This window comes from Oryzias melastigma, linkage group LG7 (assembly GCF_002922805.2).
Source record: "Oryzias melastigma strain HK-1 linkage group LG7, ASM292280v2, whole genome shotgun sequence".
Taxonomy (NCBI): Eukaryota; Metazoa; Chordata; class Actinopteri; order Beloniformes; family Adrianichthyidae; genus Oryzias; species Oryzias melastigma.
The window spans coordinates 30,466,874-30,494,394 of record NC_050518.1 but is presented as its reverse complement, the minus strand read 5'-3'; the positions used below and the strand labels follow the sequence as shown (position 1 = coordinate 30,494,394).

The 27,521-nt window shown below is 39.3% G+C and overlaps 1 protein-coding gene across 6 annotated transcripts in view; it reads left to right on the top strand.

The window, feature by feature from the left end:
* Window positions 1-12,231, top strand: part of ano2b (anoctamin 2b) — a 91,678-nt gene extending 79,447 nt beyond the window's left edge. For 5 of the 6 annotated variants that reach the window (XM_024293307.2, XM_036212973.1, XM_024293305.2 and 2 more), the window contains 2 exons: window positions 6,465-6,570; window positions 8,244-12,231. In XM_024293307.2, coding sequence (XP_024149075.1) covers window positions 6,465-6,570; window positions 8,244-8,621 — 484 coding nt within the window. In that variant the 3' untranslated portion in view covers window positions 8,622-12,231. The remainder of the gene's footprint in view (window positions 1-6,464; window positions 6,571-8,243) is intronic. The other variant, XM_024293308.2, reaches the window with a different exon arrangement.
* Window positions 12,232-27,521: the final 15,290 nt, after the last annotated feature.

Genomic DNA, 27,521 nt, shown 5'->3' with positions numbered 1-27,521 from the left:
TTTCGAAATTGTGGTGTTTCCATTAGGATAATTTAATATCGAAATTCCGTTTTTCGAAATTTCAGAGTTAATGGAAACACGACTAGTTTAAAGAGGCTTTACCATGATTTTCTCAATCCTTTCAGAGTAAACTATATCCATATATGATCATATATCACTTTTGGAACACTAAAATAAAACACATTATTTATGAAATATTAGTTATTTTCCTGGATCTCTCTGAGGCTCAGCTTCAGAGATCCAGTCGTCTGTGACATGGCTATCAAAGACAAAACTACCTAAAGAAGTTTTCAAACTGGAACAGATTTCTACTAAACTGCCTTTGAAGGCTTAACTCCTTACTCAGCAAGACTTGTTCCCCCAAGTTCCCCAGACTTGTAGATTAAAAGTTCAACCAAAGCTTAAACATGAAGTAAAATCGCAGATTCTACCACAAAACAGACCAATGTGAGGCCATTTTGAATCCCCTACTGACATTCTTTTGCCACCACTACTGTGTCATGTCATCCTCTGTCTGACACAGTGCACTATTGTGTCTTCTGCATTTTCACCGACAAGCATCTCTTTAGTCATGTCAAAATAAAGCTCTGTCGGAGAAAAGGTCACGGATGCTGGCACCCACAGACCTGCCCTTACATAAGGCAGCAGGGAATTACGGTGCAAGAATGCCGTCTTTGTCTTGGACACGTCAGAGAAGCGACTTGACAAGATGCCTTACGCCTGAAACACTTATTAGGCGTGAAATTGGGTGGGAGCCCGACTCAAGGAGCATCATTCAGTCTTGCATGTCGTCTACGCCATGCTGTCAGCGTCTGTCTTCAACTCTTTCCAATTTAGGAGTCTCGGACTGTGGTTGTGTGACTGAACACGGTCAACAGGGAAGAAAAGACAGCAGTTGAACGGAGGGACAGAAGAGTTACATCCAAGAGCAGATAAGAATGCAAGAAATGAAAGCAGGAAAAGATTTAGATGAATGAAAAAAACAGGAATGGAATAGAGGAAAGGACTCCGTGGATGGATAAATATGTGCTGTGAAACCACCAAAAACCTCTAGCTGTGTATGTTGAACTAATGCAGACACAAACCAGTGGAAAAACGGCAAACATTTTCACCGTCTACATGACTCTCAGGGAATCATTAATACTCATTTGGAGAAATGCTTTTCTGTTTTTGGGGGAGTGACTTGCACCAATGTACATCTCAGAAAAACGTAGCCCAAAGTAACTAATTTAGGACATGTGCTCTTCGGTAGCAGGACAAACTTCAGAGATCCAGAGGAAACTATTTGTCTTTATGAATCATAAAATAAAAGTACCTGGAGCCAGGTCAGTTCACCAGCCAGTCACAGCAGAAATAAAGAATTAATGCCCGCAACTAAAGTTGTTTTTGTTTTATCCTGTCTGTGGCTAGATTTGATATATTAAAATTGTGCTGGGGATGCATTTGTATTACCTAATTCTCTAAACTAATTTAAAACGATTATTTTTATTTTTGAATAAGAATCTAAAATGAGCTCAAAGGGGATACAGTCTGTACCAAACTGGATTATTTATCCTCATTTCTTTTTGGTTCCCGCCAATTTTTCAGGATAAATTTCAATTATTAGAAGGAAATCGAGTTTTTCATTTTCATAACCGACACACTACAGTCATTATATAAAACCACAACCTAAAGGTCTGGAAACCAGAGTATACCATTATATTTGTTGGTTGCAGAGGGAGCTGGGTTGCACTGTGGTGTAGTGGTTAGCCCTCTTGCCTCACAATGAGCAGGCCCTGGTTTGAATTCATCTGGGTTTTCTCTGTGGAGTTATCATGTTCTCCTCGTGCATGAGTGAGTTAAATCCAAGACTCTAGTTTTCTCCTTCTGCCCAAAGACATGAATCTTAAGTCAATTGCTGTTTTTAAATTGACCCGAGGTGTGCATGAGTATAGAAATGTTTGTGTCTCATAAAGCAAAAGTCAGTACTGGAAATGCTTTTTCATTTTCACAAAGCATTCATTTGAATTTTCAAATTTGATATTTCTAATTGAATTTTGGTTCAAATTTACGAGTAAACTTTTTGAAGATGAAATGTTAAATGCTATTTTTTTACAAATTATTTTAATTAAGTTGAGTGGTGCTGAAGAAGAAAAAAGCCATTCGGAGGACCGCTTTTCATTTATTTAAGAGAAAAATGATGCAGTTACATTGTGAAAAGGAAAAAGCGTTTCCAGTATTGACTCTTATTTTGAATTTAAGCCACAAATGCTTCCATACATGGCAGTGTGTTGTTTTGTGTGGTCCTGCAACAGACTGACCATCTGTTCAGGGTGGACCTCGCCTTCGGCCACCTGTAGCTAGGATAGGCTCCGGCAACCTTGTGACCACAAAGGGGATTTTGCTGGTTCTGAAGATGGATGGACGGATGGACGGATCAAACCTACCTTACAGTTGTAAAAAGTCCCTAGTGGTTAATAGTGAACTGACTTTTACTCCAGGTCGTTTTACCAACTTTCTCATTGGTTTTTAAGCTTAAAAATGGATTCATTGAGTTAGTTTGCTGAAAAAAGGCAATTTCATTTCCATGTGCTATTGTCAGTTTGATTTTATTCATACCTGGCTTATTTCAAAAACAGAATTTCAAAAATGTGAGTATAACTCACGTATGCATCCCTTTGCAAAACTCCATAACAGTTCTTATTTTTTTTTCTCACTCACTTTACATGTATAATTGAAGTACAAAAATGCAGCTAATCCATGTGTTATAATGGTTTAAAATGATCAAAGTCTAACTCGTTACCATGGATTGTTGTTGTTACACCTGATGGCCATTACTTCTGTAATAACTTTGATTTTTTTTTTATTTGTCTTGTATTGTCAACAGTTCACTCCTGTTAAAGATGGGAAAGGGTTGACCTTTCATTAGTCAGTAAATGTATTTTGGAGTCCATGGAGGCTGCACGCTGGCAGCATTTGCTCTCATAACCACACACTCCAGCCTCACTTAGTAACTATAAAACCATAATCTCATAGAGGCGTCTTATGAAAGAATATTGAGTTAGAAGCTCCAGTTACAACAGAGCTCCTGGTTATACCCAAACATGGAGCGTCTAGACAACACTGGACAAACAGGGAGCTTTCCTTTTTTATTCCATGGTCCTCCACTGAGACATTTACAGTTAAAGTGACAGGAGTGTGACAGGAAGGAAGGGCTTGCTGGGTTAGATCACGTTAAAAGTTGTTCTATCACAAAATATATGTAAGAAAATGTCACATGAAAAGATCAAAGAGAAGAAAAAAGTTTGAGGGAAGGAAGAGCTTCCACACATCAACATTCCTGGATCATGCCTGAATAAGGAGAGGGAGTCTGTCATTATATGAGCCAGCTAACACACACACACATTTACTCCCTCCATTACTTCATCAGGGTTAGTGGAGCTCATTCAGCTCGTCCCATCCGTCTGTCCAGGCTTCAGATAGTGGCTGCTTTTATCGTGTCTATGAATCTTTGATTTGTTCAGATGAGTGGGACACCTGCAGAACAACAGTGGGGACAGAGCGTCACCACTATATATAGTTTATGGTTATTGGTATAATACTAAGCAGATTTTTTTTTAAAGCCGTGTGTTTTTTTATTATTCATTTTTTGTGTCACATTTTCAGAAGATGTCTCTAAAACTGTGGTAGAAACTCTGAGTTCACATCTGTCAGTTGGTTTGACTTCCTGATTGTTTTGGGGGTTTTTTTATGTGGCATTCCTCCTTCCAGATTCACGAGTCCTGGCGTTTGTACTGTGTTGAAGTGACTCCTCTTTGTGCAGATCTTTGTCTTGAATTCCTCCACACGCTCACTGCACCAAGAGGATGCATTTCTCTGTAAAGATCCTCTCAAGATTAACAATGGGAGTGACTGTGTGTCAGTAATTGCCTGGAAAAGAATGCTGTGTGTCATATTTATGCATCTCACAGGAAAAACAGTTTGTTTCAAAAGTTGCGTCTTTGAAATCAAACGTTAAATTTGCTGGAAACCTGGAAAAGTACAGATTGTTTTCTTTTTTTGGTGTAAACTCTTACTTTTAGCCACGATGGTGTTATTTACGTGCCGTTTGCTGAAGTGATCTACTGTGGCCTCCAGCTGTTGCCGTAAAACTTCTGTCTCATGATGAATCGACTCAGTTCAGGTTTGAACTCAGCTGTCAGTTTTTTGAGCTTAATGTTGACAGAATGCCTCCGTGGCCTTTCATTTCTTCACTCGCAGATAACCGACTGCAAGTTAAAACAAATAAACATTTAGGCGAAACATAAAGGGGGCGGAAGCCTCTTTATGTTCCCGACAGCAGCTGCCAGGAAACAGTCGCTCAAATGCAATGATGTCAAGAAATGGTGGAATGTCACATGGACAATCATGCATACTTCTATAGCCTATCATTAACTTTGAAACCAAAAAACAGTTACACATCTACTGACAGAAGGGTTCTTCTGCTTTTCATTCCTCCTAAAATGACTACAGTTACATTTAAAAATAAGCAGATATAACACTTGAAATTGTTCTGTACTTTAATGTCAGTCAAGCCCAATCTACAACAAGAATATAATCCAGATGCAGCTGGCCAAGTAGTAAATAAATACTCAGTCACATAATCTAACAAACGCACTGCCAAATATGACTTCTACTTCAGGTCAAACATATGTCCAAACTGGCCAGATATAAAAATACTACTTTGGCTTTATGTGTTAAATCAATTTATATCTGTATCAATCAATTATTGATCTATTAAGCTCATATCGATTCAAATCGTTTAATCAATTTCATCAACCCAGCCCTAGTGTAAATGTCTCTGGACGGTGGTCTTCCTCATCAAGTACTACTGGCCTCCTGGAGCTCAGGAGTTTATAAAAAGCAGGCCATTCTACACGCCTGACAACCACCTTACTGCTGCTGTCTACGGTCATGAACACAACAACGATTTTTTTCAAATAGTTGAACTCTTGAAGATTCTGCGTCCCATCACGTGGAGGAAGTTTTATTTGTGAGAATAAAAGAGAGAACCTTCAGAGTAAAGGTTCACCGCTTACAGCTTCTTTTTGCCCTGAAGTTTGTTGTCTAGACATGTGGCCTGCCTAACTAGAATACATTATAAAGATAATCCTTATTGATGTTTCACTTCACATGTCATTCTGGTGTGTCCCCGTAGAGGATGCACCACGGATCCATTGATCTTTGTTGATGTCAGGATGAAACATTTTTCTGATGTTCATGTGTGTTGGACAGGCATTTTTCCAATAATTCAAACACCACCTGAACGCAGCATTTCTCTAAGTTTGCATTTCTTGGACTTCCTGACAGACAGACTGTCTGTGAAGATCAACGATGTCTCCTCCTCCTGAGCTCCTTCTACAGGTGTGTGGTGGAGAGCGTCCTGTCCTCCTCCATCACTGTGGCCTGGCAGCTGCTCTGCAGTAGAGAGGAGAGCTCTGCAGAGGGTGTCCAGAGCTGCACTGAGGATTGTGGGCCATAGCCTGCAGACCACTACTGAGATCTATGAAGGCAGATCCAGAAATCGGGTCACTGCATCATGAAAGTCTCCACCCACCCCTCCCGGTTCTCCCTGCTCCCCTCAGGAAAGAGGCTACGGAGTATTAAGAGCAGGACCACAAGACTGAGAAACAGCTTCTTTCCTGAGGCAGTAAGACTGAAGAACTCCGGAGGACCACGGTAGACCCAAATACCCCCCCACCCAAACCCACGGGATTACCTTGAAGAGCATATTTGTGCAATATTTATACTTACATTGTCTCTCTACTGTGTGATAATCAATGTCTTGCAATTGTGTATCACATTGATACGTCTTTCGTATTTGTCATACTTGCACTTTAACAGCTGTTCTGGGACCAGAGATGCAAATTTCATTTCATTCCTGCAATAAAATCACAATAAAGACCCTTGAATCCTTGAATCCTTGAATCCTTGAATTCTTCTCCCTGATCATTGGTTCAATTCATACTAAAACGAGAACCAAAGCCTTTTGACTCTCCAAAAGTCCAACAGAACTCCAAAATGTTTTTTTAAAACAATGCATTTTCAGTTAAGATTAAAGTGTGTTTTCGTCCAGATTATATGTTATTTCTTTCTTCTATAAAGTGGATTACCAAAATCACCCCGTATCTGCTCCTGACCCGACTCTTCTGTCAAGGCCAAAGAAAAATCTTTTTCAAAACTGTGCCCACCCCTGGTCTAGCACCTCAGAGAGTGTTTACTGTAAAACTAATGAAGAGAGACTTTAATACAGATTATAATATTTAAGTTAGATGCTCCTAATTTGGATTCCAATTATATAGATTCTAAGGATTTAATTCTAAGAATGCTTGGATATATATATATATTTTTTTTTGTATTGTCAGGTTAAGATACTCTCTCCGGTTTTGCCGTAACCTTCAGACTCTGCATTCACACTCTATTGTTTGATTTCTCTTTTGTTCTAGCTATAAGGACTACAGGGAGCCCCCCTGGTCTTCAGATGCGTACCAGCTCTCCAAACAATACTGGAGCGTCCTGGCGGCCAGACTGGCTTTCGTCATTCTGTTCCAGGTATGGACGTCCTCGCTGTGTTTATGGACGGCATGTTTTCTCGCTGTTCTGCATGTTTTAAGCTGCTCAGAACTCCTGTGGACGTGTGTGGCCGGTCTTTCCGGTCAGTGTGAATCATGTTGATCAGAAATATTACCAGATGCTTCAGAAAGTGTCCAGCTGTTGGTTGGTGCGGCTCCATCACACATGCCGACCAAATGTCTTCCCAACTGGAACAGCTGCTCTAATGTGACTGTGACAGTGATGAGGATTGCATTTAGACATTCAGATTATTGCAGATGTGCATATTTATTGGGATTTGGTTAAAAAAAATGATGAGCAACAGTGACTAATGCCTTAGTCCGGGATTCTGCAACCTGCAGCTCCACATGTGTCTCTTTTATCTCTCCATTGTGGCTCCTTGGTCAAACATAAATAAGTCATGGAGACTGCTGATCCAGACATGTCGACCATTAGTCAGCAGCTCCTGATAATGGCTGTCTAACCAAAACTACCTAAAGAAAACAAATAAACAAAGCCTGAAAACTAAGACTACCAAGATCCAACCCAAAACTAAAATAACAAAACCCAGCAGTGGAAGACTGCTGAGGACAAAGAAATGAAAATAGCATTTTTTTAAAGTAAGGATTACTTAATTAACATTTATTTAATTGAGATTAGTTAAATGTATAAATTAGGGATGTCCCGATCAGGTTTTTTTGGGCCCGATCCGATTCCGAGTCATTTGATTTTGTGTATCTGCCGATACCGAGTCCCGATCCGATACTTTTATAAAAAAAATTTAAAACATGGATAAACTGAAGAAACAGATTAGTGTTTTCCCTCATTTATATTTCATTAACCTTCTTTTATAGTTAAAAACTTAAAAAAAACACTTCTGTGAAGTAGCTTTAATAAAGAAGTATAAATACAGCAAATATAAACTAGGAAAAAAAAAATTCTTGTTACATAAGTGATAATTAGTCATGTGATAAAGTTTAGTGACTTTAGCTTTAACATCTTTAGAGCTATTGAACATTTTTGACCAAATGTGATTCCTGTCCTCATTTAAAATTCTTAAAAATAAATTATTGTTTTGATCAGTAGAAAACGAGACCAAATGGCTCTTTTACTGTTAAAGTTTGCCGACCCCTGTTATAGGCATAATGTCAGGATTGTGAACTTTGGTTTGGGTTTTAATTTTTGGTCTTGTTCTGTTTTGTCCCTGGGTTACACCAGTTTCAGCTCTATGATCCACAGCTGTCTTTACTTCTGTTAACTTCCCTCGGCTTATTTACGTGTCCAATTTTCAGGTCATCCTTGTCAAGTCTGCTCTGTTCTGCTCTGCTTCCCTTTGCGTTTCTCAATGGTTTTTCTCATATTTTGGGTCATTTATTAAGTGTTCAGTTTCTGTGACCAAACCTGGTCTCCATATTGGGTCCTCCACCAACACCTCCTGATACCTAAGACGACTGTAACAGCTGTAGTTTCTTTCATTCTCAGCAGGTTTGTTTCAGTCATAGTGAGTATTAGAGCTTTCTATTCAACAGGAGCAGTGAAACCACAAGTTCACCAAAATGAAGCTCAGAGACTTTGCATTTTATTTTGAAAGTCTAGCAGCCTATTGCTACCCTCTATCTTGACTCTTCTGGTTGGTATGACTGACCATGATTGTTTGTCTCACTTTTTTTCAGAATCTGGTGATGTTCCTTGGCCTCATGGTGGCTTGGGTGATCCCCGACGTTCCCAAAACCATCGTTGAGCAACTGAAACGGGAGAAGAAGCTCCTAGTAAACCTGTTTCTACAGGAAGAGAAGGAGAAATTCCAGCTCATCCAGAGTCTCTTTGCCAAGGATTCCATCCTCCAGTCCAACAGCCAAGTGTCCAACCCGTCCCAGGGCTTGCCCATCCTGGGCCGCTACAGTACTCTGCCGTCAGGCCCTGCGGCTGGAGACGGCGGAGGAGGCGGTCCGAGGCCCAGATGCAGGGCCGCAAGCTTCAGCCAGTTCAGCGGGAAGACTTCCTCATCCCCCAAGAACGAAAATGCAAACTCAAGACAGACGGCAGTGTGACATGCACCACTTCACAGGCGGGGAGCTCCACCCGGGCCTCGGGGCTGGAACCGGAGCGGCTCGGTCCGCGTCATTACCCGTGTCGATGTTTCTGGTGTGTGTGACAGCAGTAGAGAGTGAATCGTCAACAGTAACGTTTGTGCTCAGCGGTCGGCCTGCGACGCTCGCCCCGGCTGAATGATGGGTGCGTGGCTGTAATGTTCCCTCACACGACTGTTCGCCTGAAAAAGTGTTGTCATTTTTACTTTTTGGTAAAAAGTAATTCCTTAGAGAGGCACCGAAGCTTCATAGCGTAGAAAAGCAATAATTATTACCGCATTAGGCAGAAAAAGTGAACATTACAGGAACCTTAAGGAACGACAGGCCGGTTCAACATGAAGCATCCACATCATGAGCAGACTAATAAGGCTTTGTGGCATTAGGGCTGTCCGGTTTGTATTTTCCTGCTTTATTCTCTTTACGTGTTTTTGTTTACAGATTTTGTAGCTTTTACAGGAGTCTGTTTTCTTTCGTCGCTTTGATTCAGGAATCACTTTAAACGTTTTCTAGTTCGTGCTCCAACCGTATTGTGACTGAAGACAGCGCTGCTGGTACTAATGGACTCAACATGCCAACGTGGTACAACGGTTAAGCCACAACTTCATGTCTAAGAAGCAGTCTTCAACAAATAACGCAACATTTTCTAGAGCCACATGGACAGCTGTTGGCTGACCGCGAAAGGAAGAAACTCTCTGTTATTTCTGAGTCAACACAATGGAAAGAGTGCAACCACAGTTAGTTAAATATGACCTCATTAGCTGTGTCTGAATTCCCCCCCACTCACTATATAGTCCATTCACCATTTTCCAGTGCTGTCTGAATCTACTCATTCCAAAATCGAGTGCACTAGAAACTTCCCAGAAACTAGATTAGCAAATAGAGACCACAATGCATTGCAGTTGAACAATTTTGAACCAAAAAAATTGTTTAAATGTAATTTTTTAATAAACCATCCACATTTTCACTATCAGAACACAATAGATTCATAAATATGCGTAAAATGTTGATTCAATTTTGACTTTGTGAAATCGGTGACATCATATCCAGCGTTTGGAAAAATGAAAGAAAAGTAGTGAGTGTTGTGTCCGAATTGCCTTTAAAATTCAGATCACCAGATAGTTTGTAGTAGTTAGGGGTCAGGGCAGGAATTCAGACATTATCATTGTCTTTGTTATGAGATAAGCCCCAACACTGCATCCTATTTAGTTTGAACCTCAGTCACAAACAAGAGTTCTACTGCCTGAACATGATGTTGTGTTCCATTGATGATAACACGTCAGTCTGCTCATAGAAACCCTTTGCTGACATTAAACACAATAGTCAGGCAAAAATAATTTAGACACATGGCTGCAAAAATTTCTTAAAAAAAAAAAAACATAAAAAATACAATTTTTAAAAAATCAATAGTGTAGTAGTTACAGACCCACTCCAATGAAAAAGGTGTTTTTCACATGTTCTGGTGTCCTCTTTTTCATGATAAAGGACATTTCTGAAGGAAGATACACTTAAAATTGCTAAATATCTGTATTGAAATTGTTGTAAATCAGGAGCGAATGCAAAATAATAAATAAATAAATAATTGGATAAAGCCTAAAGCTACTTAAGAAAGCCAGACGCTCCCTGCTCCACTCCATTCTGATCATCCACCTACAGACAAATAGATCCATGAACGTCTTCGTTTTCCTCGTCTGAGCTGGAACCTGGATCTAAACTGTACGGCTGGATAGATAGTTCGCCATCTTTGCTGGACCACTGATGTTAAGTTGAAGCTGTGAGGAGTTGTAAGCTAGCAGAAGAGAATGTAAACAGATGGATGATGGTATCACCAACAACTCACAAGCTCATTTCCAATAAACTACTGCTGTTCTACAGAAACTATGTCCAAAAAAACAACAGATTTATTGTATTATTTTGACTAAAAACAGCAGGATCATTATTAAAAAACATGCACTTTGAAAATAGATAAAAAGATCATCGGAGAGATAATTTAACAAATAAAATAAAATAAATTGATAAAATGATTGGTGTTTTTCTTTGTACAAAAAGACTTTAATGGCATAAATTCAAGAAGAGCTCAAAGGTAACCAAACTCCAAATTAACTTGTTCTCTCTGTTGACTTCTATAAATCGTTTTTTTAAAGTCATTGACACATTTTTGACAAATAAAATAAACTTGTTTAATTCTTGAAAGTATGGTCAAAAGCCACCTGTGTGCTGCTCCCTACAGGTTGAAATGAGGTACTGCAGTTGAATTTCGTGATTGCTCCAAACATGTACTGTATTTTGCAGTCTACAAGTCGCTCCGGAGTATAAGTCACACTTTTAAGAGAAAAGTTCCAACATTTATGAAGAAATTTGCCAAACCCGACATTGCCGACTTATCACCAAAATGTTTTTTTTCCTTCAGCCTGGTTAGAATTTCCGATTGCTGACAACAGCGGGGGTATGGGTTGAATAGTTTTCTCTAAATCAACTATTCTGACTCTATTAGAGCTCCACGTGATGCTAAATTAGGGGCGTGTCTTTGTAAATGCAGGGCAGGTGGTCCCCTGGTTGGACTCAATGAATCTCTAATGTTGCTTTGTCCTCCCGTTTCAGTGACATTCCTAAATAAGGAATGTTAAATTTATTTTCTTGATTGCTTCAAAGCAAAACTTGTACTTTTTGAGCTTTTTTGAACATCTTCAAAGCATTTGCTTGATGGGCTAAAGGTGACTTTGTCTAATGGACTGAAAAAACGCGACCTGCTTTGTAAAGGCAACATTTGCTGTAATGTGTACAGGATTGTAAGCAGATTCTCTTTAAAAATGTAACAGGTCAATTCAATACTCAGAAGGGCACTACTTTTCTAAAACTCTTTAAACCCATTGATTTTAAATGAAATATTTAGATTTTAATTCCATTTTTAGGGTTGGATGTCCGGTTTTTCTGGTAGTGTCTCTATGGAAATACTCCATTGTTGCTCCTTTATAACCTGAAATAGACAAAAGAGCACCTAATGTGGTGAGGAAAAAGATTCTTTACAGACAGAGAAGTTGCATTTTGCTACTTTTGGTTTTTAAGACTAGAACCTTTGAAAAAAGGAATACTTATTTTCAAATACAAAGTGCCCAAGTTCTTAAGAGGACAGGTTTGTTAACGTCAAAATCGACTCCCGACCACATTCTCTCTGCATCAATTTCATGAGACTTCATCTTTGATGGTGTTTGCGTCTGGAGATTTGTGGGTCAGAGTCGGTGCAACTGTTTGTGTGTCCCCTGTGTGATCTCACCTGTTGAAGGAATAGACGGGAGCCATTTTGAAAACCACACGTAGGACTTGTTAACATGCCGACATGCTGTAAACCTTCCCTCTGTTTCTGATGCCTTGTTATCGTTTTTTTTTTTTTTTTTAACATCTGTGTGCTCAGCTAGAACTCAATCACAGACTGTTAACTTCAAATGTATTAAGAACTGACTTAAGGAAATTGTGACAAAGAAATATTTGTTATACAAGCTTCTGTTGTTCATGCTTACCTTAAGAAAGTGTACACAGTCTTAAATACAGAAATATTACACTGATGACGAGCTCATTTTTTGGCATGTGTCCTTTTATTATTGCATTGTATGTATGTGTGTGTGTGTGTGTGTGTGTGTGAGGGGGGTGTGCCTATTTGTATGTACTAATGAGGACGAGCACTTGAAAACATTTGCCGGTACTTTTGTGATAGTGAGGACATTTTTCCTGATCCGCACAACATTAAGGTCAGTTTTACACTTGCCTGATTCACACTGGTCTGTCTACAGCACATGTGTGAAAGTCAAGATCCGCCCTCCAGATCATTTTATTTTCTTGTATATCATGTTATACATCGGGTCATTAATACATATAATCAATATGTGTTGCTGCATCAGCATATCGTCTTTAATATGAAATGTAAAGTATAACATTTCATTTTTAAGGTACACCAGAAGTTGTTTTTTTTAAGCTCCATCTGTTTCCTGTTTCTTCGGCTTTTTGCTGTGAAATCGACGCCATGCTGGAAACAGAACTTCAGCATGAATCTTGTGTCGTGGAGGGACAGACGACAGACACAGATATGATGATGGAGATGTAAACATTTTGATTGGTTTATGAACATTCTATTTTTTTGTGTCCTTGCAACACAACAGAGACGCACTGCAGACAAACCTGTTGAAATCAGGCTTTTGAGTTCTAGTTAGAGTTGCAATGTTGTTTGGCTAAGAGGATTCATTCAATGGAAAACTCACATATTTTCATGGGACAAGTGTACACGCACGAGTGACCTTCAATTCAGTTCATTTTTAAAGCACCAGTTTACAGATGGCTGTAATAAACGTATGTGTCAAAGGTCTGAAGGGTTTGATGGACAGATTCTCCTCTTATTACAAACTCACTCCTGATTGGAGAGAGTGGTTGCCATAGAAACATAGACTCAGACCAACTTGGACCGATCGCTGCTTACTGACATTTTCTGGTCCCAACATGGTGACGATCTAATTGCAAAAAAAGGTGAGTAAAGCAAGTCATTTTCTTTGAGTGATGTCACATTGGTCCAGTTCTCATTTACAGTCAACAGCAGAGATTGAATATAGGTCAGAGCAGGAGGACAGATTCAATAAACAAAGCAGGGGTCAGAACAAATTTCCATTCACAGACGCAACGGAGCTCCAGACCCCATGTGACTCCCTGTAGTCAGTCAGCCATTTTGGCAGCAATATGAACACCGCCACCGTGAGCGCCACTGCTGAAACTTTCAATCACAATATTCATCTCACTTTAATACACATAAAATTTAACTTAAAAAATAATAATAAAAAGATTAAATATTACTGACTCTAGAATGTTCCCAGCGTGCTTCTTAAAGGTGTCTCTGCTGAAGAAAACATCTCAGATCTATGCCATCCAGACATATAACTACCTCATAAACTTCCCATCTTCCTAAACGAGGAATATAAAAGTTTACTAAACCCTGGAGGGTTACAGATGGACTCAAACTGGGTTTGTAGTGAACATTCAGCTGTGGAATCTTCACTCAATAAATTGCTGCATCATCACTGGAAGTGTAAGTATTATATTCCAGACAGCTAACATTAGCGTGGCTAGCACCAGGAACGGGTTGTTGTTTGTTGACATTAGCTTGGCTAACACCTATGGTTGTCATTTTTATTTTTCACTTCTCTGGAGATAGAAGATACTTAAAAATAGACGGAATAAAATCCATACTCTATGGATTCTCACTCCTTTGTCCTACATAATGCTTAAACATTTCAGGATCTACATTATGACTGCTACATTAGCGCTTGCTAACTTAAACATGACGCTCTTATCCTCACAAATTGCATGAGATGAACTGTGGTTTTACACTAGCGTCGATCCAAAACCATGATTATAGCATCTAATGAAAGTAAATAATCTTTGTTTACGCTAACATACGTGATATAAAGTAATCGCTGCACAAACGGAATCCGACCGCTGGAGGATCCATCTTTCAGTCTTGTTTTGCTCCTGGCTCTTTAATGGCTCTGATGCACTTAGCTCTCCTCTCTGGATCTTTAGGAATGCCATAAAATGACGTACACTGTTCCTCCATGTATTCCCGTTTCTAACCCAAGACGCTTGTATGACATGTTTGAAGCACGTGTTCCTGACCTTGAGGTTTGGAGTGACACTCCTCATCTGTGTCATAAGGTACGTAGCGCTGCTGTACAGTCTTTTGGTCTGTCAGCAGTCAGCCGATTCAACTCCTCGTCCTGATTGCTGCCAATATCCGTAATCCCATGGTCAGCACATGAACAGCCAGACTTGAAGACAGGTAAACTGGCCAGAGGTCGTCTCATTTAGTGAGATGATCTGGTAGAGACTGAATGAATACAGGCTGAATATAAAAGACATTGTAATGACCTCAACCAGAACTATGATGATGAGGAGCAATGACTGAATCGTTCAGCATGACACCCAAAGTAAAGTTATCACAGCTGTTAAAATCCAGATCAGTCCAAATCCTTTCAATAAAAACAAAAACCGCAGAGAGAAAAACTCATGGAATTTTCATGGAATAAACTAGTGTTGTTAGATTCAGGCAGTATTTGTGTCTTTTTAGTTCAAGGACTTAAGTGTTCACCAGCAAAAACATTTAATGGAAGAACATTTTCCTTCTGAACAAAGTATTGTTGTCACTTTTTCAAATCTGGATGATCCCTATGGAGCTTTCCCTGAGGATTATGGGAGCTGAATGCTCCAGAACTGATTTTAGAGACACTTAAATATCCTACTCTCAGAAAACAGATGCACGTCATTTTTCGGATTTCTGGAGGCTTAACTTACACATAAAGCTTACTCAGACTGATAACTACTGGTTTCAGGAAATCACACAATTCTAAGAAAAATGGATTGAATAAACCAACAAGAAAAACAGAAAAAATAGACAGTTACAAATAAAGTAAAGAGAGCATGAAAAGGAAAGAAAACCAGAAAGTCAATTAGGTTGAATATATATATATATATATATATTCTTCTTCTTCACCTTTCTGCTTATCCCATTTTTTTGGGGTCTCCACAGCGTAACAGCATCCACTGTTTGCATCAGTGATTTGGCAGAGTTTTTACGCCGGATGCCCTTCCTGACACAACCCTGTACTTGAGGGGCACAGGGACCCAGTTAGGCAGCAGCGTCAAGGGTCTTGCCTAAGGACCCAATCTGGGTGGAGATTCATACTTTTATATTCCTCGTTTAGGAAGATGGGAAGTTTATGAGGTAGTTATATGTCTGGATAGCATAGATCTGGGACGTTTTCTTCAGCAGAGACACCTTTAAGAAGCACTCCAGGAACATTATCAAGTCAATAATATTTAATCTCTTTTAAAAAAAAAAATAAAGCTCAATGTTATGTGAATTAAAGTGAGATGAATACTCTGATGGCTTGAAAGTTTCAGCAGTGGCGCTGTTCACATTGCTGCCAAAATGGCCGACTGACTGGTTTGGAGCAGGGGTTCTTAATTTTTAATTTTAATTTTATTGTTTGTTGTTAATGTTTTTATATTACTTACACTGTTCTGTTTTTCTTGTAAAGCACTTTGTGTTATTCCCTTATATGAAAAGTGCTATATAAATAAAGATTGATTTGATTTGATTTGATTTGACTACAGGGAGTCACGTGGGGTCTGGAGCATTTAGAGCATTTATCTATCTTAAAATCAAACCTCTTGAAAAATAGAATGGAAAACATTTCATCAATAATTGGTCAAGCTATCCAATAACTTCCTTTCAAGATCTCTGGAAAAGGACATCTCAAATTGACTCTAAATCTGAGAAACTGTATGATTTTAACAATAATGCTGTTTTTATGATTACTTTCAGTATGTGTTTTGTGTTTGTTTCCTGGAGCTGTTCCTGGGCATGCCTTGATTTGCCCAATTTTCTGTTATGAATGGAACTCCTCACATTGATAGTTTCCCCGTCCACAACACTCAAACACACAAGATATTCTGGATTCAACTGCATCTTTTCAGGCACTTCTGAACCCTCTCCTACAAACTGTAAGAAGATTATGCATTCAACTTATGTCTGTTTGGAGGTAAATTAAGACGTTTGAGAAATCCATAAATTCTTTCCTCAACAAAAGCTGTTTTCCATATAAATTATTTTGCTTTCAGTCTCCATCAAGTCACATTTTTTACATTTTATTTGTAGGATTTTGTTTCTAAACATGTCTTCTATTAGGGTTTTACTTACCAAACTTACTACACACAATGTTAAGAAATCTCATTCAAGTTGGATCTATAAAGAAGACCCTCTCCTGCAAATGATGGATAACTAACACATGCCATGAGCTCAAGCCTTTAGGTTTTAATCAAACAAGTTCTTGGTAAAGAGGTACATTTTCTTCTTTCAACATCTTGAAGATTTTAACTGCATAAGTGTTGTTTACAAAACTGGAAACTTGATCCACTGTAAACTAAGACGTGTCACAATTTGACTCAACTAACATTTCAGTGTCAATGAAAGTGAAATGAATTTCGGAGGAAGAGGGTTTCATTTTTTGACTGATAACCCAACGTTTGGAACCAGAAGACAAGATTTCAATTTATGGGAATTTTTGGAATGGATAAAAACATAAATCTTTGTGGTGAATTGAGTAGAAACAACCAGAAGGTAAATCTTACACCGCTTCAAAACAAGCGATCTGTTGTTGAAGTAAAAGCTGAAGACTGGTATTGTATATTTCACAGACACAGAATGAGGGTGGGTGTGAGTGGGTTCATGTTTCTGTCAGAGTCCTCAGGCAGTTTTAAACCTACTCTGTTGGTTTTTTTTTAATGACACACTGGAAACTCCTGTTCCTTGTTGTCTCTCCCTCTCTTCATTGATCTCCTTCAAGTCCCTTTTGTCTCCTTCTGTCTTTAAAATCCTGGTGAAAAACTGATATCCTTTATGTGCTGCAGCGTCTATATGTTCTCAGACACGCCTTGAACACATACCACCGGTGACCGTGCACGTGCAAAAAATATCTGTGTGAAAACATGACTAAGAATGTGCCTTTGCGTAGGTGCAGAGGATTGTATATACATTTTTAGGGGAAAGTGTGTCTCAAAACAATCTTTAACACCCACGCTCATTCCTAAACAATGCAGGTGCAGATCGCAGCTGCAACACACCCACCGACCCTCCGTCTGTGGAAACACATTTACCATCAAGCGGAAGATGAGAGCGTGTGCTACCACAAACTGATGCATTCATTTTCACCCCAAAATAGACAAAAAAACCTTTCCTTCTATTTTTAATTACCTTCGTGTGGCTGAGAGTTGTGTAGTTAGACAACATCCCGTACGCACACAAATGCAAATGCAGACTAGAAAAGTTACATTACCTGCAATAATGCTAGTGCGAAGGCATTTTGCTGAAAATAGTTGATGAAAATGCTGAATCTTTGTGCTGAAAATGATGACACACTTTTCTTTAATTGCTGCAGGGATTTTCTGAAAATGCAAAAGTTATTTGAAAATGTTACATTTGCTAAAAGATTAGAAATTTCATGAAAGAACTATTATAAAGTGCAGAGTAGGGTCTGTCTCCTAATGCTTTAGTTCATGCTGCACCTGTGATGAGTGAAGGCGGGGTTCACCCTGGACAGGTCTCCAGTCTGTCTCAGGGCCTCAATCACACACATTCACTCTCACATTCACACCTAGGGACAATGTAGAGTCACCAATGAACCTATGAAGCATGTTTTTGGACGGTGGGAGGAAGCTGGAGTCCCCGGTGAAAACCCACGCATGCACGGGGAGAACATGCAAACTCCACACAGAAAGGTCCCAGCTGGGAGTCGAACCGGGGCCTTCTGGCTGTGAGGCAAGAGCGCTAACCACTGCGCCACCGTGCAGCCCGAAAACACAGTCCATGAATATATTTAAAGGCTTGTTGTTAATCTACTTAAAATTTTGAAATTTGAAGACTTTCTCATTCCTTTCCTAGGGGACATATTTTGCCTAATATTTCAAAAACTATACAATTTATGAATACCAAAAAGACGAGAAGTAATGTCCTGAACGACCTGAACGTTTTGATGCGTAGATGAACTCACTGAAAATGTGATTGAGTTTTTCTGTGCTAAAAAAGAACGGAGCAGGAGAATCACTACAGTATGAATGCTTACTTAGCATTCAAATAATGATAAAATGCAAAACACTTTTGGTTGAAAGGACATTGATACATGCAGACACTATTTCTCAATAAAACAAAGATAACTTTTGATATCAAAAATATTATTTTCAATTACAGTTACGAGGAGGGATCTCTGGTGCCGAAACAGATTTTCTCTTCCTGTTGAGCTCATAAGCTTTCATATCTCGGAAGAAATTATGATTTCTTTGTCATTTTTAATGAAAAAAAATGAAGGATGACACAAACATTCATAGTTATTGGTTAGGTGAAAGCATGTATTGTCATAAAAATTCAGTTGAGCTCTTTTTTTAATCATAACAACAGAAACTTGCTAAAGGACTCTGATACAAAGTTTACTTGTCAGGACTCACTCAGCCATGTCCTCCTCCGACCACCAGAGGGACCCCTCCCCTGAGCACCTTACTCACTACAACTCCCATCATCCTCCACTTCTTCCTGCACAGCTGATCCGCATCATCCTCATCAGAACCACCGGCATTTATACTCACTCCAGCCTCAACTTCAGTGTGAAGTCTTGATTGTGTTTTCTTGTCAGTCTGAGCAGGGTTCTCTAGTTATATTCTCTGTGTTTATTCATTCCTCTGCCTCGCTCGCCTCTGTGTTTTTGACCATTGCCTGCCTTTTTGACGCTGTCTATGTCTTGCCCTTGCTCTGTTCCGCTAAAATGTTTGCAACACAATGCTAACATCTCCGCCTCTCCAGCACAGTCCGATGGCTTTGTTCTGAAACATGAACATGAGCCCATGGGTTTCAGTGACAGCTAAAGGTAAACATCCTCACCTGTGACTCGTTCACCTGTAATCAATGTGTGTGCTAAAGGTCTTGGAGTTGTTTACTGACATTTGAGGATCTTGAGTCGTGGGGAAAGAGCTGTTAAAAGATCTAGGAAAGGGATAAAAGAAGATATCCAAAGATCTGAGAATGCCAGACAGCAATGTTCAAACTTTGATCAGGAAGTGGAAAGTTAGGGGTTCTGTTGAAAAAAAAACACGGTCACAGCTACCAGAAAAATCCTCAAGGATGCCAAGAAAAAGCTACCAGCTGTGATCCAGGACTCTGAAAAACTGGATGTTTCTAGATGAACAAGAAGAAAAAAGGGCTGAATGGTCAAGTTGCCAAAAGAGAATATGTATATATATAACGAAATAGTTCTCTTACAATACTCCAAAGAGCACAGAGACAAACCGACAACAGAAATAGAATTTGAAGGAACTTGAGGTTTTCTGCCACAAAGAATGGACAGCTTTACCATTAGAGAAAATAAAGAACTTCATCCACAATGACCACAAGATACTTCAAGATGTTATTGATGCAAAAGGAGGAAATGCAGCTAATAAGAACAGAAGGATGTCAACTTTTGAACAGTTTTGGGAAGTTGTTCATTGTTTTGTTCATTCAATTTTTTTGGCCGCTTTATCCCTTTCGAGGTTGCAGGGGTTCCGGAGCCTAACCTGGCTACTGATGGGCAAAGGCAGGATACTTCCTGGACAATCTGTCACAGGGCCGTTTCTGTTATGATTAAAAAAAAAAATGTTGTTTAACAATAAATAACTTCATCCAACCACTAGGTTTTTGTTATTATTCATATTTACTGAAAAATAGCCTAGAATTCATCAGTTTTCCAGATATATACATTTATGAGCATAACTGTAGCCCCTACTAACCCCTAACCTCCAACCGCGATAGGGAATGGTTTATATTTACATCCCTCCAAAACCATTTAATCCATTTTGGAGTCATAGACTGCTGGAGCCTATCCCAGCTACTGTAAGGCAAAGGCGAGTTACACCCTGAACAGGTCACCAGTCTGTTGCACACTCACACAATCACACACACCCTCACACTTTTACATACGGGAACAACCCTACACGTATGTGGTTACTATAGCTCCCTGCTGGACCTTTTTTAGTTTTTAAGTTATGATTTATTTCATTAAACTGGTTTCTCACACGTGCCAAAGTCCTGCCAAAGTCCGGCCCTCCAGATCATTTTATTTTATTGTTATTAATGACCTGATGTTATCCTGCGCTTAATTCTAATTTGTATAATTTTGACAAAATATATTTTTATGGAGAATAAAATATTGAAAGTTATTTAAGGTTTAATATTCCTGCCTTTTTATTACTCATAATTACGTTAAAAAGTTTTTAAAGTTTTAAATATTAACATTCGGCTACCTTTTTTTGGCTATTTTAACATTTACTAAGATTTTTTCGGCTATTTTGGAGTTTAGCTAATATTTCAGCTACATGCTAGCTGTTTTGGCTAAGCTATGTTTTTTTTTTTTCTTAGGCTAATTTGGCATTTAGCTGATATTTCAGCTTCAGCAGCCAAATTCAGCTTACAGCATTCACACTAGCATTATCACAGATAATGCTATATATCTAGCTCATAATTATGTTAAAAAGTTATGGTTTTAAAAATGTAGTATTAGAGTGTTCAATAAATGTTTTTCCTGTTCGTCCCGCGACCTAAAGTGTGTTTTGGATTTTGACCCCCTGTGTGACTGAGTTTGACACTCCTGGTTTACGTCAACAATCCTAAAGCTTTTTCAATAAGTGTCCTATTGTTCAACAACCTGTGCCTATTTGTTTTCAATTCTTCTGTGAGTGCAAACCAAGCCGAAATGGGCATTAATAAAGCGAGTACATTTAGAGAATCCAAAACATTTTGGTTTGAAGGGAATCAGCATTTGCTGGTTGGTTGTTGCTAAGCTTGACTACAAGTCTGGTGCAGTTAAGCAATCGTCCACACGTTTATTCTGGGTTCCATCTATATTCTTTAGAGGAATGGGTCTGCTGCTTCATCGTCCATGTGCTCCTGGTCGGCTAACACGTTCCTCTGAAACTCCTACATGAAGAAAAACACAGTGCGTCAAAACCTGAACAATTTAGATTTTCAAGGATTTTTAGGTTTAACACAGATTTAAAACAATGCACAGTGACATTAAATATAACAAACTCAACCAAGCAAAAACAAAAAGACTGAGCTGAGGATCTGTGTGCGCCTAAATGAAGTTTTATGAAAGCAAACTGTGTGACCAACTTTAGTATCTGTGACAGGACCAAAAAAGGAATTCTGAAAAGTCTTGAACTAACCTTTGATGAATGACTGTCATGAAGTAACAACACCACAAAATGAAAGCTTTTTTTTTCGTCCTGATGCTTATCTTGATACTTTCAAAGGTCGCCTGTGCAGCATGAACTAAAGCTTTAGGAGACAGACCCTACTCTGCATAGTAAACCATAGAAGGAATGCATAGAACTGTGGTATAACGGCAAGAATCAGTGAAGCTGTTGTTGTTGAAGCTGTAGTGAAGCGGTGTGATAACTTCAGCTGCTTTCTTCTTCAACAGATTTTCTCAAACTTTTATTCTTATGTTGTTGGAGTCCAGGAAGTTTAGAAGCCAAAGGCCACAGAGCCTCCCCCTCACAGCTCCAGTCCAACATTCTTTCTGGCCCCATTTCTATGCATCCGTTTGTGGACGAGTAAATCCATCTTCGTGTTTATTGTCTGAGCTGGTACCTGGATCAAAACGCTTCGGCTGGATACGCCTGAGGTTTCATTGCACTGGTAATATTAGGTTGGGGTTGTGAGGGGCTGAAAGCTGCCGGGAGAGCGTAATGGATGACGGGAAGGGAGGGCAGGCTTCATTTGCATCAGCAACAAAAACTTTTTGATTTTGGCTTAAAACGTCACAATGAGAATTCAAAGACCACTGAATGCTTCCATCAAAAGATAATCAGAGTGGGACTTAAAGAATGAAACTACAGATATTTGAGTCTTTCCCAGGTTTGCGTCTATATGCTGAATCAGCAGATTCTAACGAACTAGTTTTGGTTGAATCACAAATGTATCCTAATAAAAGCATCAGTGTGTGAATGAGACTGTGGCTGGAAAGAGTTTTGGGCCTTCTAAGAAAATAGGTAAATAGAAAAGTGCTATACTAGTATATGGCGTTTACCCTTTGATGTCATTCTTACCCTGAACTGTCGGAGCCTCGCCAGTCTTTCCTGCAGAAACTTCTCCTGGCTGGAGTTGACTTCTGCTATGTGAGTCTGCCACTGCCGCTCCTTCTCCTGAAACAGTTTACAGATGATTTATTCTTTTTATATCTTTGACTCTTATGCTGAGGGTCACCTGCATGGAGCACTTGCCAAAAAACAACAATAAACACAAAACTAGAATGGATTTGATGCCAATCTCTGAAATAGGTGAGTAATAATGTTTTTTTAGAAATGATAATAACCATAAAAGGCTAATTCTGATGCGTCATCTGGAGGGTATGAAACTATTTCAAGCTAAATGTATGAATCATTTCTTAGCGGTTTAATGAAATCCTTTGTGAAGTGATGCCCTATGGAAACATGAAACGGTCTATTGTAGCAAACAGGGTTTGATTCCTAAAAATCTATGAAACAAGAGATGGATATGAGAATTCATTTTTGCAGCTGCAGTTTTGAACACACAGAAAACACCCACTTTCTTTAAACACTTATGTTTCCAAACCTCCGTAGGACCATTTGGATGATGCAAACATCCCCTGATGCGCTGAGAGAACAGAACATATATTGTGTTAAAGCTACACCCCGGGATCTGCTGTCAGAGAGAGACAAACGTGGTCACTGAAGAGGAGGAACTTTTTTACCTAAAAGTCGACACAGAACGAGTGTAACCCAGTTTCTGTAAACATGTAGCATCTGTTTTTTTCCTCATTGTCGTATTCTTGTAAGACGTTCTCAAATAATCACTTATATGAACCTGTATTGAGGTTAACCTGTACGGGGGCTTTGGGTTGTCTGAAAAAGCTCAGGTGTGTCTTGCAGTTCCTTTGAAGTTCTTCAAGTGACGTTTTGAAAGTTTTCTTACCAGAAACATAAGGTCATATGTTTAGTTTATCAATTAATTTACCCATGGTGGTAAAAACAAAAGAAGCTCTGGCAGAAGCGCCTGTTGACCGTTACAGAAAAGGGCGCCTCTGCTGGGAATTGCAGGAGAGAGCGGATGCTGCGCACACTCCACTGCACGCACTCCGCTTCGCTCTGCTTCAGCGTCCAGTGTGAACCTAGCACAATGTGAAATCTTTCACAGAAAGAGCTGCGAGAATGTCACAGCAGGAAATCGCAGGTGAACACGCAGCCACATTTTTTACTACATTTTTTTTACTGTAACCATACGGGTGAAATGTGAGCCCCTGGCAGCCCTCTAAATCATGGGGTTGTTTTTCCACACAAACCCATTGGATGCCATAAGCATAGTGGAAGCACAAGCAGACCTGAATAACCAAACTAACAAGGCTTCTTTACCAGCAGAAACGGTCAGTCTGAGACTAAAAAGTAGTCAAACACTTGAAGCATTACTCTCAGTCACTCTGAGGATGTGACTGCTCACATACAGCAAACAGCTTGAAATGGACTTTCACTAATGGATTAATACACCACATCAATGGTTTTTGTCTCAGACCAGACGGAGAGCCAGCGTGCAAATGAGCGCCGTTCATCAGCTTGGAAATAAACAGTCTGCAGAGAGTGTTTACAGAGTCTGCAGATGGAAATGAGAACACATGCAGACATTTGGGTTTTGCATGAAAACTTTTGAGACAAAAAAAAAAAAATCAAAGCACTTCATGGTTTGGTTTGGAAGACGCATGTGTGAAACAGAAGAGGCGTTGCATGCAGCTGTTCTTGAAGCAAGCGGCTGTTGGAGTATTTAACAGAATAAAACACTGTCAGTTTTGAAGCCAAAACAAGTGGAGGCAGGAATACAACCAAGAAATACCAGAAATAATGTGAAGAACATGCATTCTTGGCTAAATAATAACATGAACAATTAGTAAACTGATACTCACTGTTTAACAAACAAAGAATATTAACATTGCATAAAGTTAAAAGGTTGGTAAAGAGGAAACAGGTATCCTGTTTGTAACTGAGTTCTAGTAGTCGTGGCTCTTTGACGATAATTTCTCAAAGTTCATGAAGGAACCGTCCACATCCAGGGTCAGCAATCTTTAAAGGTAAAAGAGCCATCTGGGCTCGTTTTCTACTGATCAAACCTAGAAGGAGCTGCATAGATTTACTTTAGCCTTTAAGAAATATGGCTTTTGCATTCATTACCTTCTTTTCTTCTTTAAATAAATATGAATTATGTCTTGTTTTTGGAACAAACAAAAGAAAAAAAAAAAAAAGAAACTAGAATCTCTCAAAATGGGATTGATTTATTTTTAACTTTTACTTTTGTAGATGCCTAATTAGCCAAAAAGCTAGCTCGTTGCTTATTTACTAGCTAACCTCCAAAAAAGCCTAAAATTTCTTAGTAAACTAAATAACTTAAAAACTTTAGTCTGTTGCTAAAATAGAAGTTTAACTCTAAGTTAGCATAAAAATCCCAGTAGATAACAAATTTGCCAAAAAACATTAGCATATTGCTAAAATATTAGCTAAACTCCAAATTAGCATAGCAAAACTCAGTAGAGGCTGGAAAAAAGCTAGCACATTTGCTTAGTTACTAGCTAAACTCAAAATCAGCCTCAAATTCCTCAGTAAGCTAAATTAGTTAAAACGTCGGCCTGTTTCTAAAATAGAAGCTAAACTCTAAATTAGCCTAAAAACCCCAGTAGATGACAAATTAGCTAAAAATGTTAGCATGTTGCTAAAATATTAGCTAAGCTCCGAATTTTGTGAAAATTCCTATAAAAGATGAAAACATAGCCCATGAATATATTTGAAGACTTATTGATAATGTGATCGAAATTTGAAGAATTTCTCATTAATTTCCTGTGGGACATATTTTGCTCAATATTTCAAAAACTATAAAGTTTGTGAATACCAAAAATACAAGCAGTAATGTCCTGAACGAGCTGAACGATTTTTTTTTGCGTGCCAAAAAACGTACAGAGAGCAGCAGGAGAATCACTATAGTGGGAATGCTTTGAAGTAGTCACACAATAAATGGTACTTAAGTAATCCTTACTTTTAAAAATTACTATTATTTTATTTTTCTTCAGCCAGACAGCCATAATGACGTTGTGAAATGGGCGGGACGGACAAGGAGCGAAAGGCGGAGCTTCGGAGATCGAGTCATTTTACTTCCTGGTATTGAAACTGTCCACAAAAATGACTCATAATTCAAAAATAGTCTGTTTTTTAGTGTTCCAAAGGTAAAATAAGATCAGATATATGAATATAGTTTACTCTGATGGGATGGCCCCCTTAAGAAGCAACCGGTCATGTCTACAACCCTCCACAGATCAGGACAGCCCAAAACCCACAGCATCTGTACGGGTCAGCTGCCTTACAGGTGCATGCGATGAAGGTTAAAGTTATTTTAAAGATGTCCCAACTTGCACTCAGTTATTGATTTGAAACTGCATTCCAGACAACTTGGAGGAACTAGAGGCTAGACGTTAGTGGATCTTAACCAGTGACCACGCCAACACCCCCCCCCACCACCACCGCACACACCCTCACACCCAGACTACAGCACCAGTCACATTCTGACATGCTGCAGGTCTTCTTCAAAGAACTGGCCGGGCCCCTGGAGGACGCCCTCGGGGAAGCTAATAAACCAAAGAGCCGGAGATATCCTGAACTGCCAGGAGAGGCAGAACAGAGAGGGTAGAAGGTTAAGGTCTATCCAGCCGAGGTGGGTCATACGGTTTGGGTGTCGGTCATCACACATCCTGATGGAAGATCTGGGGATTAAAGGCCAAAGTCAGCAGCAGCTTATAAAACGGCTCTTCAGGGATGCAGAGGAAGCTCGCTGCTGGCTATGAACGAGGGGGACAGACGGTCTGGGTCCATGAGCAACAACTGATTGAGTGGGGAGGGGGTCCACCTGGGATGCCAGGTGTTGCGGATGAGCCCTCTGGAGGTGTAAGGGGTCAACCACGGACACGCCTGAAGGATGGAGGCCACCTGATGACCACAGCAAAACCACTTATCACTAGCGTTTTCTAGATAGAATTGATTACCTAGTCTTATCTCTGATCTACAGATGGTGGAACTAAATTCAAATCCAGGCTTTACCTCATAACTACACGTTCTGAATTCGGTCAAATTTTCTATAAAACACTTGCAAGTGTTCAGATTGGAGTCGGATGAAGCAGTGTTCCTCTTAGTGGGAGCCAAAGGATGCAGTGTTGAGAGGGGGCAGGAAAATGACCAAACAGCAACAACTTAAAAGCCTAAAAAACATCAACTTTTTAAAAATCTTAATGACATTTGACTGATGTTCCCAAATAAAATCTCTCGAGATTTCAGATTCCAGGTGGATCATCTGTGCTCCTGTTCTTGGCCGTGGACCTCGCCCCCACCTGTCCCTCAGTCCTATTCGGATGAACTCTTTAAAAAAAAAAAAAAAAAAACATAGTTGTAGAGTTAGATAAGCTCATTCTTCTTTAACCGTTCTGGTAAATCTCCTGTCCGTCCTGGGAGAGGATCTCTCCCTCATGCCTGATGTTTCTACTTTTTTGCTGAATCAAGTTTTTTAAGAGTTTTTTCTTACCATGAACGGGGGTCTAAGAGCAGGGATAACCAGTTTTATCTAGTCTGTTTGGTTTTTATTGTTTATGCTGTACGACTGACCTTCTGTTTCTGTACGGTGAAGCTCAATGAGGAAATTCTTTTGTGATATTGGAATATATCAATAAAACTGAATTGAATTAAGATTAAAGTTTTTTTTTTATTAAAAACGCTTATGAATAGACATAGTAATACATATAAATACAAAATAATAGTAGAAAGAAAAGTTAATTAATCCTAAAAAATAAATATATAACAAAATATGTAAAGCTGCAACAAATACAATGCTTTGCGGTTTTCACAGTCATGCACGTGCTCACGATCCATGCACAGGCACGCTCTTGTTATCTTAGGGGTGTTGTGCCAAGATATGTATCCCCTGTCTGAGTTTGTATCCGCTGTCACGGCACAAAACACCTTTTAATTTTCCTGCAGTAAACTTTGTTTTTTTCCTGCGACGCACCGTAGTTTAAATCGCCCGTTAATAAAGGCTGACGCAGAAAGTAATGTTCATGGAGTATCTTGAAACCATGAAGTTTGATTGTAAGAAAGTGGCAGTATGTTTACAGGTGGCGAGGTCACAGTAACAGCCCACAAGGACCCCACAAGGAAGACGAGATCATCACTCAAACCAGATTTTACAAAACCAGAAGATAC